The 17351-nt window shown below is 38.9% G+C and overlaps 1 protein-coding gene across 1 annotated transcript in view; it reads left to right on the top strand.

Moving 5' to 3' along the window:
* The window catches only part of RELN (reelin), a 296993-nt gene that overhangs the window by 68597 nt on the left and 211045 nt on the right, over positions 1-17351 (top strand). The window contains exon 3 of the mRNA XM_062020283.1: positions 15061-15196. Coding sequence (XP_061876267.1) covers positions 15061-15196 — 136 coding nt within the window. The remainder of the gene's footprint in view (positions 1-15060; positions 15197-17351) is intronic.

Raw genomic sequence — 17351 nt, forward strand, 5'->3', positions numbered from 1 at the left:
GAGACCTATAGCAACATGAAACACCCATCTACAGCTATACTCATAGAGATGTAGCTATTTAACTATTACTTTCTTGTCCAAATGCTCTGAGGCATTTCAGGCTTATCATTGAATATAGAAATACATTCATTTTTGTGAATGATATATCACATTTAAATGATCCACTCTACAGAGAGCACCAAACACAACCTGCCTCACCCATTACTACTCAGAGATTATCATGACCTCTCATTATTTCAGCCTTTTTTGCTGTCCTTAATGTTCTTCTTTAAAAAAAAAATCTTTCAGTAACTCTTACTTTAACCTACATCAAAAGTAAATTAAACTTACGTAGGCAGCTATCTCTAATGGTATGATTCTCCTAAAACAATCTACCCATGTTTCTTGTTTCTGAAAATTATCATTTGCACAGAGTGAGTAGCATTAGTTATAAAAATATTTAAAATATCTGAATTCCACATCTGCAGTGAATACTGAGAATTTGTTTTGGCTCATGGATGTGAGCCCTAACAAGAGTCTTTTTTTTGATAGTGAAAAAAAAAGGTGCCTACTAGCCAGAAAAAGATTTGTCCTTCATTTTCTTTAAAACAGCTGTATTGTAGAGCTAGCTAAGGGAAATCAGTCTCTTTTTCTTGCATATGTTTTTTTGTGTGCTCTGTAATCCTTAATATAAAGCAATGCTTGAAATATTTATGCAATTGAATGGGACATAAGTTATAGGCAGCCTCAGTGGAGCCCATCACAGGCAGCTATCTCTCCACATTGTTTATAAAAGGAGCATACTCATTTACTGTGTGACGACTGGCTCATTAAGCATTTAGAGTATAGGCTCAAGTGGCCTGGACCATACCCGTGGGAGTTATCAGGGACTGACTGCTCAAGTGTTTACTCAGTCTGTGCAGAAGATTTTCAACTTTATATATTCTTATCAGTAGCTGACTTGAGCAGCTGAAAACTAATTTGGAGATGCCAATATAAGCCAAATTGTTCAGAGGACTGGTTTCAGCATAGGCAGAGTTAATGGTAAGATAATTAGTTTGAGTGGCAGAAGTTGCTGATATGGGTTGGACAGATCTGGGCATAGGTCACACAGTTTGAGACTCTGTGTTTGCATGTGATAAAATGCTTTACTTAATTTATTATTTTTAAAAAAATCCCTTAAATGTGTCATTTAAGAAGGATCAAGGAAAAACTAAGCATTCACAAGTTGGAAGTTAATATTGCATAGTTTTAGTCTTTTCATTATTATTATTATTTCTCTGTGGCTATCTAGTTTGAGCTTACATGTAATTTCCAAAGAGCTTTCTGTACTACACTACATAGAGCTGAGTAAGTAATTATAACCTTTGTCTGTCTCCAAGGCAATCCCACATACACCTGTACGCAGAGTATCAACAGCCCATGAGCTTTTACCATATTGACAGGACAACCTGCAGCTCTAGTTATGCACTGCCATTATTTCCAAATATTATGTGAAAAATGGGTGAAAACTAATTATGGAAACCACACCTGTTAAATTGTGTCCAGTTCTGGGCCCCTCAGTTCAAGGACAGGGAGCTGCTGGAGAGTTCAGCACAGGGCCACAAAGATGATTAAGGAACTGCAGCATCTCCTTTATGATGAAAGCCTGAGGAGCTGGAGCTCTTTAACTTCGAAAAAAGGAGACTGAGGGGTGACCTCATTAGTGTTTACAAATGTGTAAAAGGTGGGTGTCAGGAGGATGGAGCCAGGCTGTTCTCAATGATGACCAATGATAGGACAAGGGGCAATGGGTATAAACTGGAACATAAGAGGTTTGAAATAAATACAAGGAAGAATTTCTTCACTGTGAGGGTGAGGGAGCACTGGAACAGGCTGCCTAGATGGGTTGTTGAGTCTCCTCCTCTGAGGACATTCAAAACCCACCTGGATGAGTTCCTCTGTGACCTACTCTAGGTGGCCCTGCTCTGGCAGGGGGGTTGGACTGGATGACCTTTCAAGGTCTCTTCCAACCCTTAAGAGTCTGTGATTATTTCAAAGTTAAATAAGATGCAAAATAAAGTCCAGATAGAGTTATAAGCATGGAGTGTATAAAAACTATTACAACTTGATTATTATCAGACGATTACTGATCACAAATATTCTACTACAAGTATTTATTTTGGGAAATGTGATACAGGGGTATCCTCCACTCCTCCATGTCTTTGCTCACTTGTAGATATGAAGCAGCTTTCCTAGGAGGCCATTGTGGTGCTGTCTCAGTCCCACTGCAGAATGGCTATATCACTGTTTGGATTCACTTATGCAAAAGTAGTCCTCTTTCTACCCAAGAAACAGATCTCTTTCCTTAATGATGATTAGGCCACTGCATTAATACTCATTAGTCAGCTTTAGGCTTTGCCATTTTTCTAGATCAAACTATCGGCGTGTTTGGCTTATATTTGTAGATCAGTTGGAAACTCTGATCTGCTCAGATTTGGCAAGAGTATCATTTAGCAGAACTACCCTCTTATACACTAGTTTCTCTATCAGTGGGGAACAAGATCCAGAAGCACTAACTCTATTCGTAATTTAATAGATGCTTTCCAAGAAAAGCATCAGTATCAGAACAAACATGTGGAGAAGGGCTGATATCTGTGGCAGCTCATGCTGCAGTGTGACACAGCAAACTTACAGCAAAGCATTTGGAAGTCCCAGTAAGAAAACAATTGAACTGTTAATCTGCCTTGAACAAAAGAAAATGTAGCTGAGACCTAGAGATGGAAAGTTAAATTTCTTCCTTTGTGATTTCATCCTACTGTAAAACAATAACAAAGGAGGGAACTTGACTGTGGGGCTGCAGCTCCTTGAGATATTTTTTTTGCTAAGGACATACTAGCAGGTCAAAAAGCAGAGCCATACTTTAATCTTCATATTTTTAGCCTTCTCTTTATAGGTTAATGGGACTGCTACTCCCTAGTGTAAGTCCCTTGGGGGTTACCTTTACTTATGTATTCTTTACACAGTCTTTAAAACTGCAGTAAAATCTTGAAATATTTCTCCTTCTACAGTCATGGTGGAACTGAATCAACCAGGTTTTAAGATCAAATTCAGGCATTTAATTTGAAGACTCATAGGAGGAGCACCTGGGATACTCTATTTCCACTCATCCTCCACATGTCACAGCCTTGATTCCAAATATTTTTTCCCACTTCTCTTCTAGATCCTGAAATGCAACTCAGATCTCTTGAAGGTGACAATTTTCTTGGTTTTGTCCTTATGTTGCCATAGCTCTGGGTAAAGATTTCTTCTTTCGAGCAAAGCCATGGATTGGTTTGGAGACCAATTGGATTGGTAATAGATATACTTATCTCTGCAGTACACTTCATTTTTAAACACATTGTGGAATTCACTGCTATCACATGAACATTGACTCTGCTTCAGATGTGGATATTTTCTTCTGGTTTATTTTATTTCCCCTATGAATGCATGGGACACCAGTCAGAGAGGTGGCTGCAGCTCCCCCAGGTCCATGGAGTGGCTTGGGCTAGTCTAGGGGATATGGCTCAGCCCTGCAGCTGTGCCCATCCAGCAGCAACTTCATTACAGCATTCCCAGGACAACATTTTAAGATCCTATATTGAACACAAAATGACTACAGAAGATTAGCCTTTAAGATTTAGTCATGAAGTCCTCTTTCAAGGACAAAAACTTAAATAACAGCAGCCTTTTCCCCCCAAATTACTGTTTACATTGAGGGATAGTTTACGAGTACTGTTGTTGGTAGCTTGCTTTTATTTGCCTTTCTTATATCTGATCTGGAAGCACTTTTGCATATTTGGGATTGATAATGTTTTGTCTAGAAGACATAAGCTTCAGGCAAAGGAATGAAATGCAGAATTGCTTTCTTCTCTGCTTTCTTGTGACTCTCAACTGACAGTATGTGTTGTCAGATAGAAAGAAAAGTGCAGTGTTACAATTTTCTGTCTGTGGTATGTATGTCTTAATATATACCATATGGCTGGGGGGCATTGCACCAGATTTTCTCTCATAAGTGATTTTTTTTTCCTCACTAGAGTTAAAAGTAGTAATATGGAAATGAATAAATAATATAATTTACTGTCCCTCTGAGCTCGTTGGCTGTGATTACTCTTGCTTATTTTAGTGTGTAAAGTTTTGCATTTAGGTTTTATTTCTGGTAACTTTTGTTGCTGTTCGTGTTTGTTAGGCTGTAATGCATTTTATGAATACTTTTCTTCTTCATGGGCACCATTCTATAGACTGCTGGGCATGCTGCTCTCCTCTTTAGTAACTGCTTAGTGAAATACCAGCAATATTGTATGCATTGGCAGCATGAAGCTGCAAAGAGTGGGATCATTACAGTATTCAAGACAGACCAGGAGGCAAACTTGCCCATTTCTCAAGGGCAAGGGAACAACTGCCAGACTGCAGTGATCAAGTTCCAGTTTTCTATTTTATCCTGCAATAATCATTAAAAAAAAAAAAAGTTAAAGATGCATAAAGAGTTAAAGCACCTGTCTGGGTTTTTTAGAAAAAGAATTATTCTTTTTTGCCAAAAATATCCCAGCTGATATTTCTGCTTTGGTGATGAAAGTGTGAGAAGTGTGTACCAGGGAAACATTTTGATTTTCAAACTCCAGATTTACAGAACACTTGAATGTCAAAACTTCTGCTTCTGCTGCCCCCATGCCCCTCCCTGCTGCCATCAAGGTGACACTGCATGGCCAGGGTAGCACCCTGGCAGGGGTCAGTTGAGTGCTGGTGGCCGACACTCATCCAGCTGCCACAGCCATACTGGCTGACACCTCCAAACTCCCTGAGGCCCCCACCTCTCTGTTGGGGCACACCACCTGCTTGAGCACATGCTCACCCTCACAGGGAAGATTTAGCCCATGCCTAAAGCCTTGTCATCACTGTCATCCTACCAGCATCCCCACTTCAGGTCTCCTATTCTATAAAAACTGTAAACACAATAGATTTGTGCTTACCAGGGAGGCAAATCCAGCAAGTTTTGTCTTGAAACAGCAGAACATCTGTGAAGAGCATCCAGGAGGGTGTACAGGACTGTGGTTGCTTCCACCGCTAACGTGATCCAGACAGAGATATTGGTGGTTTTTAGCCAGCAGTGTTGTGTCTCAGCATAATTTCCAGAACAAAAAACAAACCAAAACTCCTGGAGACTGACAATTTTAATTTAAATTTCTCCATTCAATCCACAAATTTTTCCTTCCCCACTTCTCCCCTACCTCTTCCACCAACTTGTTTGGTGGCTTCTCAGCTTCCTTCATCTCTTTGCAGAGGCCAAGAATAACCATGGTGCCCATTAAGCAGCTTTACTTACAGTTCTAGTTTTTATATTTGTGAATCCTGAGGAATTTGTAGCTCCACTCTGCAGAAGACAAGCCAGGACTCCTGTGTCACCGGTGTCACTAATGAAAAAATGCAGACATCTTCACTCCTGAAGACAGTGTTACAGACACTGTAACTGGTGTTTACAAATTGCACATATTGTAGTGGTTGGCCATGTTTAAATGTATGGAGATAAAACCATATTATGTCATTGCTACAGCTGGCTTTTCTCTCACAGATACATAGCTCCAGCATGCAATCTTTCCTCGACAGATAGCAAAGGCTTTTGTGAGACATCCCTGCCCCAAAGATCTCTTGGAAGCCCTGAGACTGGCCATGCCATTAATGACTTTGGTGTCCCAGCAAGTGGACATGGGGCTGTAGGAGACTTTATATAGCCCACCTAAATGCAGATATCACTGAGGCTGCTGTAAGCTGAGACTTAGGGAGGGGACCAGGAGACCTGGAGCACTTCTAGGACTACTTCTCTGGATAAAATCTGCCTCCTATCTCTGGTACTGTGGAGATGTTTCAACCACTGCTGGTGAGGGACACACCATAGCTTCTGTACAGATTACGTGGTTTCAAGTTGACTTTCAGGTCATCTGAGATATGGAATTGGGGAATAGGACAGAATAACTTGCTTAACAACATCACTCTGAAACAAGAGATGTCTGTAAATGATAAATACTCCATCTGAAAAAAGGTCTTCATGGAAGTCCCTCTGGTTTCATTATATAGTTATCCTTATTGATTGGTTTGACTGCTTTAATTTGCTTTAGAGGAAACTATCCATTTTAAAACATCATAGTTCACCAATAATGTCAATAACAGAGATTTAAAGTGTAATTGGGGACACTGCAAGTGCAAAGAAGATACCAGGCTCTGAGTATGTCCTTCAGTGACTGAAGCAGAAATGGCAATGTGGGCAAATGCAAAATATGTCTGCAGGCAAAGGATCAAAATAGAGGAAATGCATTACAAGGCACGCTGCTGCCAGAAAACATTAAGTTCATTTAAAATAAATTAAAGAGAGAATTAAGGTTTTATATGTAAAGTCTTGAAGCCATTATCCCAATTAGTCATACTAGGCTATAGAAGAGCAGACAAGATATGGGGACATGTCGCCAACACCAGTATAGCCAAAGAAAGGATGGTGTCAGTATGCAAACCACTCAGCCCAGCACAGCTACAGTCTGGGGGCAAGATTAATTAAAAAAAAAATATTTTGGAAAGTGCTGCCTTGGACAGGATGCATTATAGATCTGATCAGGGTGTGGGTGCGTTGGGCAGTCACATTTTTATTGGGCTGTGTAGTTGCTTTCTAGTTGTTGCAAAGCAACATTTCATTCAATGTTACTTGTGCTTGAGGTTTGGTTGATTCATGACCCTATTAAAGTGAGCATGTCAGCATGTTTTTGTCAGTTAAGAATGCTGGTTTGCAGTTTCACCTCTACTAAAGGAAATTCAGGACAATCCCAGGGGCTCCAGTGCTGGCATGGTGAATTGTTACTACAGTAAGGAGAAGGATGCGGTTACTGCTGGATCTGAAAATTAGTCTGATGGGAGCAGATGTCTGACATGATATCAGGATAGTCCTTTGTCACATCTATACTGGTACAAAACCTATCAAGCAGTGTGTCTGATGTTTGACTCCTGGGACACATATTAGGGTTTGGAAAGTGGAAAGATTCAGAACAATGTGATATTTTTGGGAAGCTATGAAAGAGTTGCTCATGTGGATGACACACTCACTAGCCAAATACAATAACAGTGAAAAAACCTCACAGGTGAGTGAAACCAGGGACAGCTGCTTTTCTACAGGAGAGTAAACTGGAATACCTTGCTAAAATAGACCTATGAAAAGCTAGTACATCTACTCTAACAAGTTTCTACAAAGAATAATATAAAAGATGCTATTATAAAGTATACTGGGGCTGTTAGGAAAACATTTAAAATATATTTTGGCTCAAGCCTTTGAAAATAGTTTTTTTTCCTTCTTCTATATTTCAGCAACACAGTAGCTTATTAGCATTTTCTATTTATATTACTGTTGGTCCATGTTTAATGTTACAAAATGTACTTGCCTCATAGCACTTAGTACCATGTTGCTCTCTATGGAGCACTTAGACTTCAGCCATAAATTGCCCTCTCATCCTTCCTGACAATGGCCTCCCTAAAACCACCAACATGCTGCAGATCAGGCCTCACCACCCCCATCCCTCTGATTCACACAGCCATATCACACGCTACACAAGGGGCTCATTCAGTGTCTTGGGGAATTATGCAAATGAAAGGGGATATTCTCCTCCCCGTGCACCACAATTTCCATATGTGTAACTCCCCTTAGGTTTAATGAGACCAGGTCTCATAAATCCCTGAGATGAAATTATACCCCTAAGTGGATTCTAACAAAAGGCTGCTCAAAAGTTTTTATTAACAATCCATTAAAAGTAGAACACTAAAAGAGAGGTTAAGGGAAAAAATATTCTCTCGAAGCAAACTTCATAAATCTGTACATTAAATGATTGTTCCTGCAAACCTGTATTTCTAGTCAAGTGCTGGCTTTGGTAAGCAGTTGAAAATTTGAACATAAAGCACTGCTCTTATTAGCACCTAAATGCCCTAACCTGATCTGCTTTGGACCTGAGTGCATAATTGTGAACGTATTTCAGATGTGAGCTTGCAGCAAATTGTTGTCATTGGTACTGTAAAGAAAACACATTTGAATTTTATATATGTAGCAAAAGGTTATAAAACCCATACTTGCCCCGAGTCTGAGTCACTTCAGCTCAGTGTTACCCCCTTAGGAACTGAATTGATATATTCAGGCTTTAGGTGGCTCCTGACCACAAAAGAAGTTATGGATTTTAGTAGCAGACTTTATTAAGTTGTGATACACTCATCCATTCTTTTTCTACTCTTCTTTATTACTCTGTGTACGGTATTTTCCCCAACATGACATATGATAAAGGGTTTATTATTTAATAATAAAGTAGTAAGAATACTGAAATAAACACATGACTTCAAGAAAGATAAAGGTAACATATTGCTGTGTGGAAAAATGTATCTCACTGTTGCTGGTCTTTTCATTCTTCATACTATTTAATAATTTATCAAGCTATTCTGACCCTTAATTGATCACAAGGGCCACCAAGTGCTTTAGCAGTCAGTTACATTCTATTAAACGAGATGTGTTTTTCCTGTGAAGCAGAATGAGACCATCTCCCCAAAATCAATCAACAACAGCATATTTTAGTTAGGTGGGTGCAGTTCACTTAGGGCCAGATTCTGCACCTTTACTCACTTTGAAAGGATCTTCCAAGGCTAATTCAGTTGCCTTTAACTGGCTACTCATTGAACAGAAAATCTGTGTTTATGTTTTAGAAATTATAGTTACCAGCTCCAGATATTTCTTTACTCCCAACACCCCTTTTTTAACACAGACTATTGATGTATTTCTTAAACATATACTTGAGTTCTTTTTAATAAAACCCAAAACAAACAGAAAGAAACTGGATTTTCTTCCTATCACTAGTTTTCCACAGAATTTTAAGACTTATATTTCACGGTCTCGAAAGGAGTTAATAACAGTTTAAAGATATTGCTCAAATATTGTTCTGGTAACTAAAAATAGACCATTACTTCACTCTCTGTATAACTGAGGGAAAACATGTATTGCTTTTTTACAAGTAAAGATCTAAAAGTTCCTTTAGACATTCAAAGGGACCTAGGTCAAGGGGAGGTGCCCAGCCCTGAAAATGTGGTCTGAAAACCGCAGCTCCAGTAGCCGTAAGATGCAGTTGTGTCTATATATTTCGTGGAATAGATTTTTAGCCTTGGGCCTGGACTTGGACTTCTGTGAATTTAGATCTTTTCCAGCTGTGGCTTTCTCTTAACTTGAAGAATTCTACTTCTGCAATGGTCTTGGACACCTGTCCTACAGTGACTTTACTAAAAACCCAGGCTCCTTGTTAAGTAGCCACCACCACTGTCACTTATCCCTGCACTCTTGCGTCTGAGTAGCATGGTTTCATATGTGACAGGAGCATGGGGGGACCTCTATATACAATTAATCTTCAACTTCACAGAGAGGATGGGCTTCTGGGGAGAAGAGACTGTAGGCGTAATCTCCCTGACAAAGTGATTGTTTATTGTAAAACAGTGATAGATTATTATAAAAAATGTGGCTACTAGCATCTTTCCAATTTGAAAAAAAAGATTTGTGCTGCATCCCCTCTAGAACAAATCCCTGGTGCTGCATGGCAGAAGCAAGCTGCAGGCTCTGGTTCAGCCACTTTAGTGTGGGCTTCAGCATGAGAGGTGTATTCTGGCACAGTCCCATCTGCATCACTCCCTGCTTCATAATACCAGGCAGAACCATGTTTAGCTTGTCTGTTTATAGATCACCCTGTGAGATACTAGAGCCTGGGTGAAGAATATAGGTCCCCAGATTTGTTTCCTAAGGGAAAAGATGTTCCTAGGACTAGGTACTTCATTTTTACAGAATGTAAAACCTAATTTGAAAGTGTCTGTTTCTGACTTAAATTTATTATCTACTAATCAGGAATGAATGCTTTCCCAAAGATCCCAGGCTGATTTTGGTTTTCTTGGTGTTTAATCAATATTTTGTTTGGCATTTTGCTGTTACTCATACACAACTTTGACAATGGAAGCACGTAGCAGATAAACAGTTTAGAGGCAGCAAAACCAAAATGTGGTCAATTCATTTTACACCTGTGTTAACCCTCTCTTTAATACCATACTCAGTTCATATAGTAAATAGGAAATGGTAGACTCCCTACCATTTGGTTCAGTGCTGGAAAGTCTGTTGAGGCCTAGCAATGGTGAAGGATTTACCAAGGATCTTGACATGCAGATGAGCTCCTTGTATAAAGTTGTGGTTTAGGAAACTGTTGTCTAAGGAGCATACATAAGGGGGATACGTGATGTTGTAACAAGGAACATTATGTAGTTATCACTTGTAAATATTACAGGTTCCTACTTCTCAGACTTAAAATGTAGAAAATTATGTGACTCATTGCAGTTATCTGCACCATTGGATGCTTCCCAAGCTCTGCCAGTAGAAAATACTATTAATTAGCTTCCAAGGGCTCAGTTGGGAGAATAGTTCCTATTCTCTATAGCTAACCCTTTTGGGGAAGCTACACAAGGTGAAAATAATAAGGAGTTCAATGCACTTGCATTTGACTCAGTGTCATGGTTTGACATGGAGCCATTTCTGGTAATGGGGAAGGGGCTGTAAAGATGGCTCCTGTAAGAAGTGGCTTGAAATTCTCCCCAACTCTGAGCCAGACCCACTTCTGGGGCTGAGCCAATTGGGTGTCTTCATGATCACTTTTTAAGAAGCAGCAGCCAGAAGAGAAGGGTTCTTCCTGTTCCTTCTTGCTCTGTCCTTCCCTGTTTTCCGGCTGGTGGTGCAAGCAGTTGGAAGAGACAGAAGAGACCGTGCAGACCACAAGGTCAGTGAGGGAAGAGAGGAGGAGGTGTGCTGGAGCAGACTCCCCTACATCCTGCAGAGAGGACTGGTGAAGCAGAGATTTGTTTGCACTTTGTTAATGACCCCATATCAGGGGCAGCGACAATGTGCAGAGGAGGCCGTGTCACCCTGTATTCACAGAAGCTGTAGCTGTGGGGAAGAACCCACACCAAAGAAGTTAATTAAGACTATGCCCAGAAGAGGCCGTGTCCTGTGGGAGGGACCCTGTATTTGCAGAAGCTGTAACTGTTGGGAAGAACTCACACCAGAGATACTCATTAAGGACTGTGTCCTGTGTGAGGGACCCTGTATTTGCAAAACCACAACACCCACCTACAAGAGTGTCTTCACATCTTGTTCACCTTCCTGTATGCTGCCTTATAAATGAGGCAAAATATTTACCTGCTGCATTAGCTGTTACAACCCCATCAGTGTTTCTGATTGAAATAATTATCCACATGTAAGGATTGAGGCTATGTATTTGTCATCTGACTTTATCTAAAATTTTCCTTTACATATTTTTTTCTGTATCCCTGGATTTCTTGTATTTTATCTGTCTCTTTAGCTCTTCACATAGAAGTGGTTTGTTTCAGTGACTACAGATAGTCTACTGAATAGGGATGAGCGTATTTTATAAAAGTTTACACAATAAAAACAGAGGCTGAGCTAAATCTGGAGAGGGACTGAGCATGTCTGTTCCTCTAGTAGCAGTATTCTTGGCAGGTACAAAGTATGTCTAAGATTTGAATGAATACACTGAGACTCCTAAAGCCTCAGAAATTTTAGGGCATGGAGAATCTAAAAAGTGCAGTCATCTGAAACACATAGGTATGATGAGTGGACACTGTAAAAAACAAGGGAAAAGGACTTCAGAGAGGTGCTAACGGTGTCTTTGCATGTAACATTTTAGGACTGTGGTTCTGCAGCTGTCACAAACCTATGAACATATTAATGTTCAATAAATCACATGAAAACACTCAATTATTTGCAAAAGTGTTTACAGAGTTTTACACAGACAGATCTTTAAAATTTACCTTAAGATTAATACTTTTGTAAACACAAGAATTAACTGTGTATAGTTGCACTGGTCAACATGATGTAAGAGGCAATGTCTCTAGAACGATGTTGAGCAGAGGTACTTACAGGTTTCAGTTTTCTTCTGAGAGCTGCTATATAATCAGGCTTTTCTAGTATTAATTTTATTTTTTGGAGCAGAATGCTGTTTCACATCTGTCATTTCATTTGTTATGGAGCAAACATTCAGTCTGGGACGCAGCTTGCCAGCTAGAGAGGGGATGGAAGAGAAGGGAGGAGTTAGCTTCCATAGCATGGGACTGCAAAGGACTGGAAGCAAGAGGGGGAAATCATATTCGTTGCCTTAAATTTTATGTGTTCTTAGTATCAATTACTTTATTCCATTTTTTGTATTTTTGTTAATTTTTATTAACATTTTCAGTAGGAAACTTTGAGGTCTAAGCATCCAAGTTTTCTGGGTATTTTTTACTATCACTCACAGAATATTCACTCACAGAAGCTCCAGTACTTCATTATTGTGGAATTTTTTGATGACTTTGAACTCCACAATGGACTTTATACACCAAATAAAGGTCCAGTAGATGAGGAGTGGTTGTTTTTCTTGTAAAAAATATCCCAATAAATTAATGAAATAAAAAGATAAAATGGTGATAGAAAGGTAAATTGGAGTTTTGAATATTCTCTGTGCAATTCATTGAGTCCTTTATGAAAAAAATGAATGAGGGGTTTTTTTCATTGTTTAGAATTTATTCTAGTCACTGCAAAGTTGGAGGTTTTTTAAACTGTAAATTAAAAGAAAAAGAAATTCTCCACAGATGTTGTATGTGTTTGATGTATTAGACACATTTTTTTCAGTCTAGTGTCTGAAACCTAGGGAATTCATTAACTCATGTGTTGCTTCCAAGGAGGGAAATAGTCACATTTCCCAAGCTGGTATGCGTGTCCCCAACTGGGGGATGTGGTGGGACAGTCTTTGTCCTCCCTTGAATTTGGCTGGCTCTGTAAAAAGGGGAATTTCTTCAAGCTGAAGGTCTGTTCCTGTTTCTTCCCCGACAATGTCTGTTATTTAATTAACCTGATAAAGTCTTCAGCTTGCTCTGTTTCCCATTGTGCAGCCAGAGATGATGACAGATGAGAGCTGGTGCCCTGAATCACTCCCAGAGACTCCCAATGCACAGCACCAAAGTCACTGACTTTAGGACATACTTCAAAGTGAGAGGGGCAAGACAAGCAACTTTTGGAAAGAAGCAGAGTTCCCATCCTTCACCCTCCGCAAAGTAGAGCAGTTGCCTAAATACCACTCGCATTGTGAGGGACCTCCCTGGGCATATTTCTTGACATATCTATCTCAGCAGGGTACTACTGGATAGATTTCATCAGTGAGACCTGAACAGTGAGCCTGGGGGCCAGTCAGGCAAAGGAAGATTTAAAATGGCAGTAAAGTAGCATGACAAGAGATGTTCAGACCTCATCTGCATCTTGTGATAAACAAGAGTCGGTAAAATACTGTCTCCCTGGATTTCCCTACTACTGCATTCCAGGAAAAGGTCTCCATCAAGGGGAACCTGAGCCTTCTCTGTGGCCATCCTGAATTAATAGACTTTAGCATTGCTTGGGGATTTGAGCTGAAAGGCATAATCATGAATAATGGAAACCCTCATGTGTATACTTCAGTGATGAACTAACTGAAAAAACCTGAGTGAGAAGGTTGTGGTTGTTTGTAAATATGGGCATCGTTGTCATTATGTACTCCCTCCTGTCACTCCTGCAACATTACTTAAATTCACTGGAGCTTCCTTTCTCCCCCTCAAAAAATTTTAACTGGTTTAGAATTTAGTATCTCTCAGAACAAATAGCACATATAAACCTGAGCTGTATAGCCTGTGATCCTCACCAGTTCTTGAATGGGATTTCAAATGTTGCTTTTGATCTATAAAATGCCAAATGGTTTGCATGTGAGACAGCTCCCATCCTCGCAGTATGCTGCTGGTATGACAGTCACCTGGAGAGTCACCAGGCAGAGCATCACATTTGCATTCATCATCTCTCCTTAGTGGAAATCTCTCACTTGCAAACTCCTCCCACCTCTGGATCTGAGAGGGATTATGAGAAATAGTTGGGTTCCCACTACAGAAGCATTGCAGTGAAAAACAGTTGTAGAGGATTCTGAGACAGAGATGGGTTTGATTTCTCTGTTGAATCTAGCCGCTATAAACTTTCTGAGATCCAACCACCTACCTAACAACTAACAGTCACTTTGTTAAGCATGCAGTCACTTTTCCTTTTGATCCTATTAGTGGTGTTTCAGCCCATGTCACTGTTTTCTGAACTGAAGATTCAAAATTTGAAATAACCTGTAACAAGTCATTTCTTTCTAATAAGTGCACTTGGAAGAATAGTTTCAGCATTTACTGTTTAATGGACTAGGATTAAAGGTGTAGTATTCCACTCAATTAATTGAAGCCAAAGGGTATTAACCTACCAGCCAAGTTTGCACTGGTTTGTAGAAAACTACAGAAAGGCTCTGAGGGAGAAAAGGTTGCTACCTGATATCTTGTTAAAAGATGATTCTTTTGTCTAACAATGAACATAAGTGAATTCCAGAGGGAGAGATTAATAGATGATATTCACATTCATTCATATATTAGAAGATGATTTAAAAAAAGTATAATCAAAGGAGTCTCTACTGGTAAAACTGCTGGAGATTACTGCTTTTATTTCAGATCAGAAGACTTAATGAATCCAAAGCTCATCTTTTTTTTTTCCAAATAGATGTGCCTGTGGCACCTTTCTCTAAAAGCTTCATTTTGTTTATTAAAACACCATAGGTTTTCCTTCAGGTTTTATTTTCTTTTAGATCTATAATAGGTGTAAATCAGGTAATGAAATAACATTGATTTACAGCAGCTGTGATCCAGCTTCTCCTTTAAAAATGCAGATAATTTCTCTGATATTGGTCTCAGGAAGACTAACAGTAGTAAATACATGGAGCCCTGTAGTAAATATAAAGTCATCCTTGGCTCAAGCAAAGGCCAGCTCCAATGTTTTCATTGGCATTAATTCTAATTACTCTTGGTCTTTTTGCATTCAGAGTTGCCATGATGAAACACATGGCAGATGTATTTCTGGTCTGTTAGCACCTTGCAATGAGCCATTAACATGTGTTGCTGTTTATCTTCCCCATCTCCTTCTTGTAGGAATTATGTCTGACCATCAGTTTGGAAACCAGTTTATGTGCAGTGTGGTTGCATCACACGTGAGCCACCTCCCGACTACAAACCTCAGCTTTGTTTGGATCGCTCCACCTGCGGGGACGGGCTGTGTCAACTTCATGTAAGTATACACGTAATGCCTGTGAGGAGATAATAACTTTGGAGGTAATGAAATGACCTAATCTGCTTGCACTAGCATCTTATAGATGAAAGAGTCCTACAAACTGTAGATTTTAATAAGTAAGAATATTGACTTTATCCTGGATTAAGAGTTCCTGTGCCTATTAGGGCTTTATATTTCAAAGCATGCAAGAATGGGATAGTGTTTTGTAATGTAGCATGCCATCAGAGAAATAATGTGCAAGTCTATCAAGCCTAGCATTTCAACAGGGATCGATCCCTCTTAGTTATTAGTCATATCATAGATCCTTTAGGTACACAGCACATTTGCATTGACCTAATTTTTAACCTATTGCATTTATTGAGAGTTAGAACATCACACAAATGTATTATTCAGACTGTGAGCATCAACATAAACTTTAAGTATTCCAGAGCTGTCATACTCAAGTATTTACAGTTCCTAACAATAAATTCAGGTAGTTTACAACCTGGAATAAAAAAGAGGTTATTTTTATGGGTTTTTTGATAAATTGTTTTAAAGCTCTAAGTTATTGTTTGATGATTTAGTACCATATAAAGTGTCAACAAAATACATAGCTTAACATGACTTATGAGAATATATATTACTATATTTTACCTTAAAGTAATTTTGAATTATTTGTCTCTAAATTTTGATAGATGAGATTTGAGAGAGAAAATACACCTAGAGTGGAGCTGAAAGTAGAAAATATTTGAAGTTTGTCCTGTTCATAGAAAAAAATCCATACTTCTCCCTTATTAAATGAGTAAACAATTACAACATTTCACTGTGTGGGACTTTTTCTGTGTTTCTTTTACTGTCTTGTTTGTAAAAACATATTCTCCTCTGAGTATTATTCCCTTTCTACCTATACTGGCAAGCTGCAGCTAAGTATTCTAGATAATCAAGTTGGTTTACTGTTTAACATTGCAAAAAAGGGAGTCACTCACTTCTTTGAGAACATAATATTTACAAATATCTAAATGATGGATGTCACGAGGTCACTTTTTTCTTTTTTGAGGGTAAGGAAGCCCTGGCACAGGCTGCCCAGGGAGGGTGTGGAGTCTCCTTCTCTGGAGGTTTTCAAAACCCAACAGGAAAAGTTCCTGTGTGACCTGATCTAGGTGGACCTGCTGTAGTAGGGGGGTTGGACTAGATGATCTCTAAAGATCCCTTCCAACCCCTACCAGTCTGTGATTCTATGATAATTTGGTGATGGAGAACACAGTACTTGTTGAGTGATTGTGTCTTTGATATTTCCGTTTTCCTACATTAGGCACTTTTTGTTTACCTATACTGTTACAGTGTATTATTTATTATCTGCAATTACAGTGTCAAGAAATATTTGTTTCCATCTCTTTTTCTACAAAACATTTAACAATAAATTGTGAAAAAATTACAAAGTTAGTTTTGATGAGTTGTAAACATCTTGTGAGAGGTATTTACTTCTTGTTAAATTCTATGATGTGCCAGAGAAGCTCTTTACAATATTGAAGATTACTATTCACTGTTTGACAAAAGTCAAATTTGATTGAATATTTGAGGAACTACTGTGAATTTTTTACAGAAATTCTGTGACAGAAAAGTTGGTCTTATAAAATAGTTGCATATACCTTGAAGAAATCAGTCAACTATGTTTTTTCTGTGAAAAAACTATGGGTTTTTCTCTGGAAAATCTGTGCCTTTATACTTCCTTTAATTTCTCTCTAAAAATAGTTTCTTTTTTTCCTCAAGTTGTAGCAGCTAAATTTTTTTTGTTTGAGCTGCCTGAGAAAAATGGGGTGAGATGTGCATCTTCTCTGGATAGTCTTGCTTACACCTTTTCTTTCTTGGATTTTTGGTGTTTATTTATATGGGATGTGACCCTCCAATGTGAGTTTTTAGGTTGATTTATAAGCAGTTATTCATTTTCAATGAAAATGTCATTGTTGCTTTCAGTGGAAATAGAGTAAGGTCAGCACTCATCAATTTTGGAAATCCAACCTGTAATTCCTTGTTTGTGTAAGCCACGATGTCCATTAGCAGCTCTTCACAAGTTATGATGTTTGGAACACATTATTATAACCAGTCCTTAGCCATACTATAGTGTGCAGAAATCTGAAGTTATTCTTGCCTACAGAATTTGCAGTGTGGATGT

This window comes from Colius striatus, chromosome 1, assembly GCF_028858725.1.
Source record: "Colius striatus isolate bColStr4 chromosome 1, bColStr4.1.hap1, whole genome shotgun sequence".
Taxonomy (NCBI): Eukaryota; Metazoa; Chordata; class Aves; order Coliiformes; family Coliidae; genus Colius; species Colius striatus.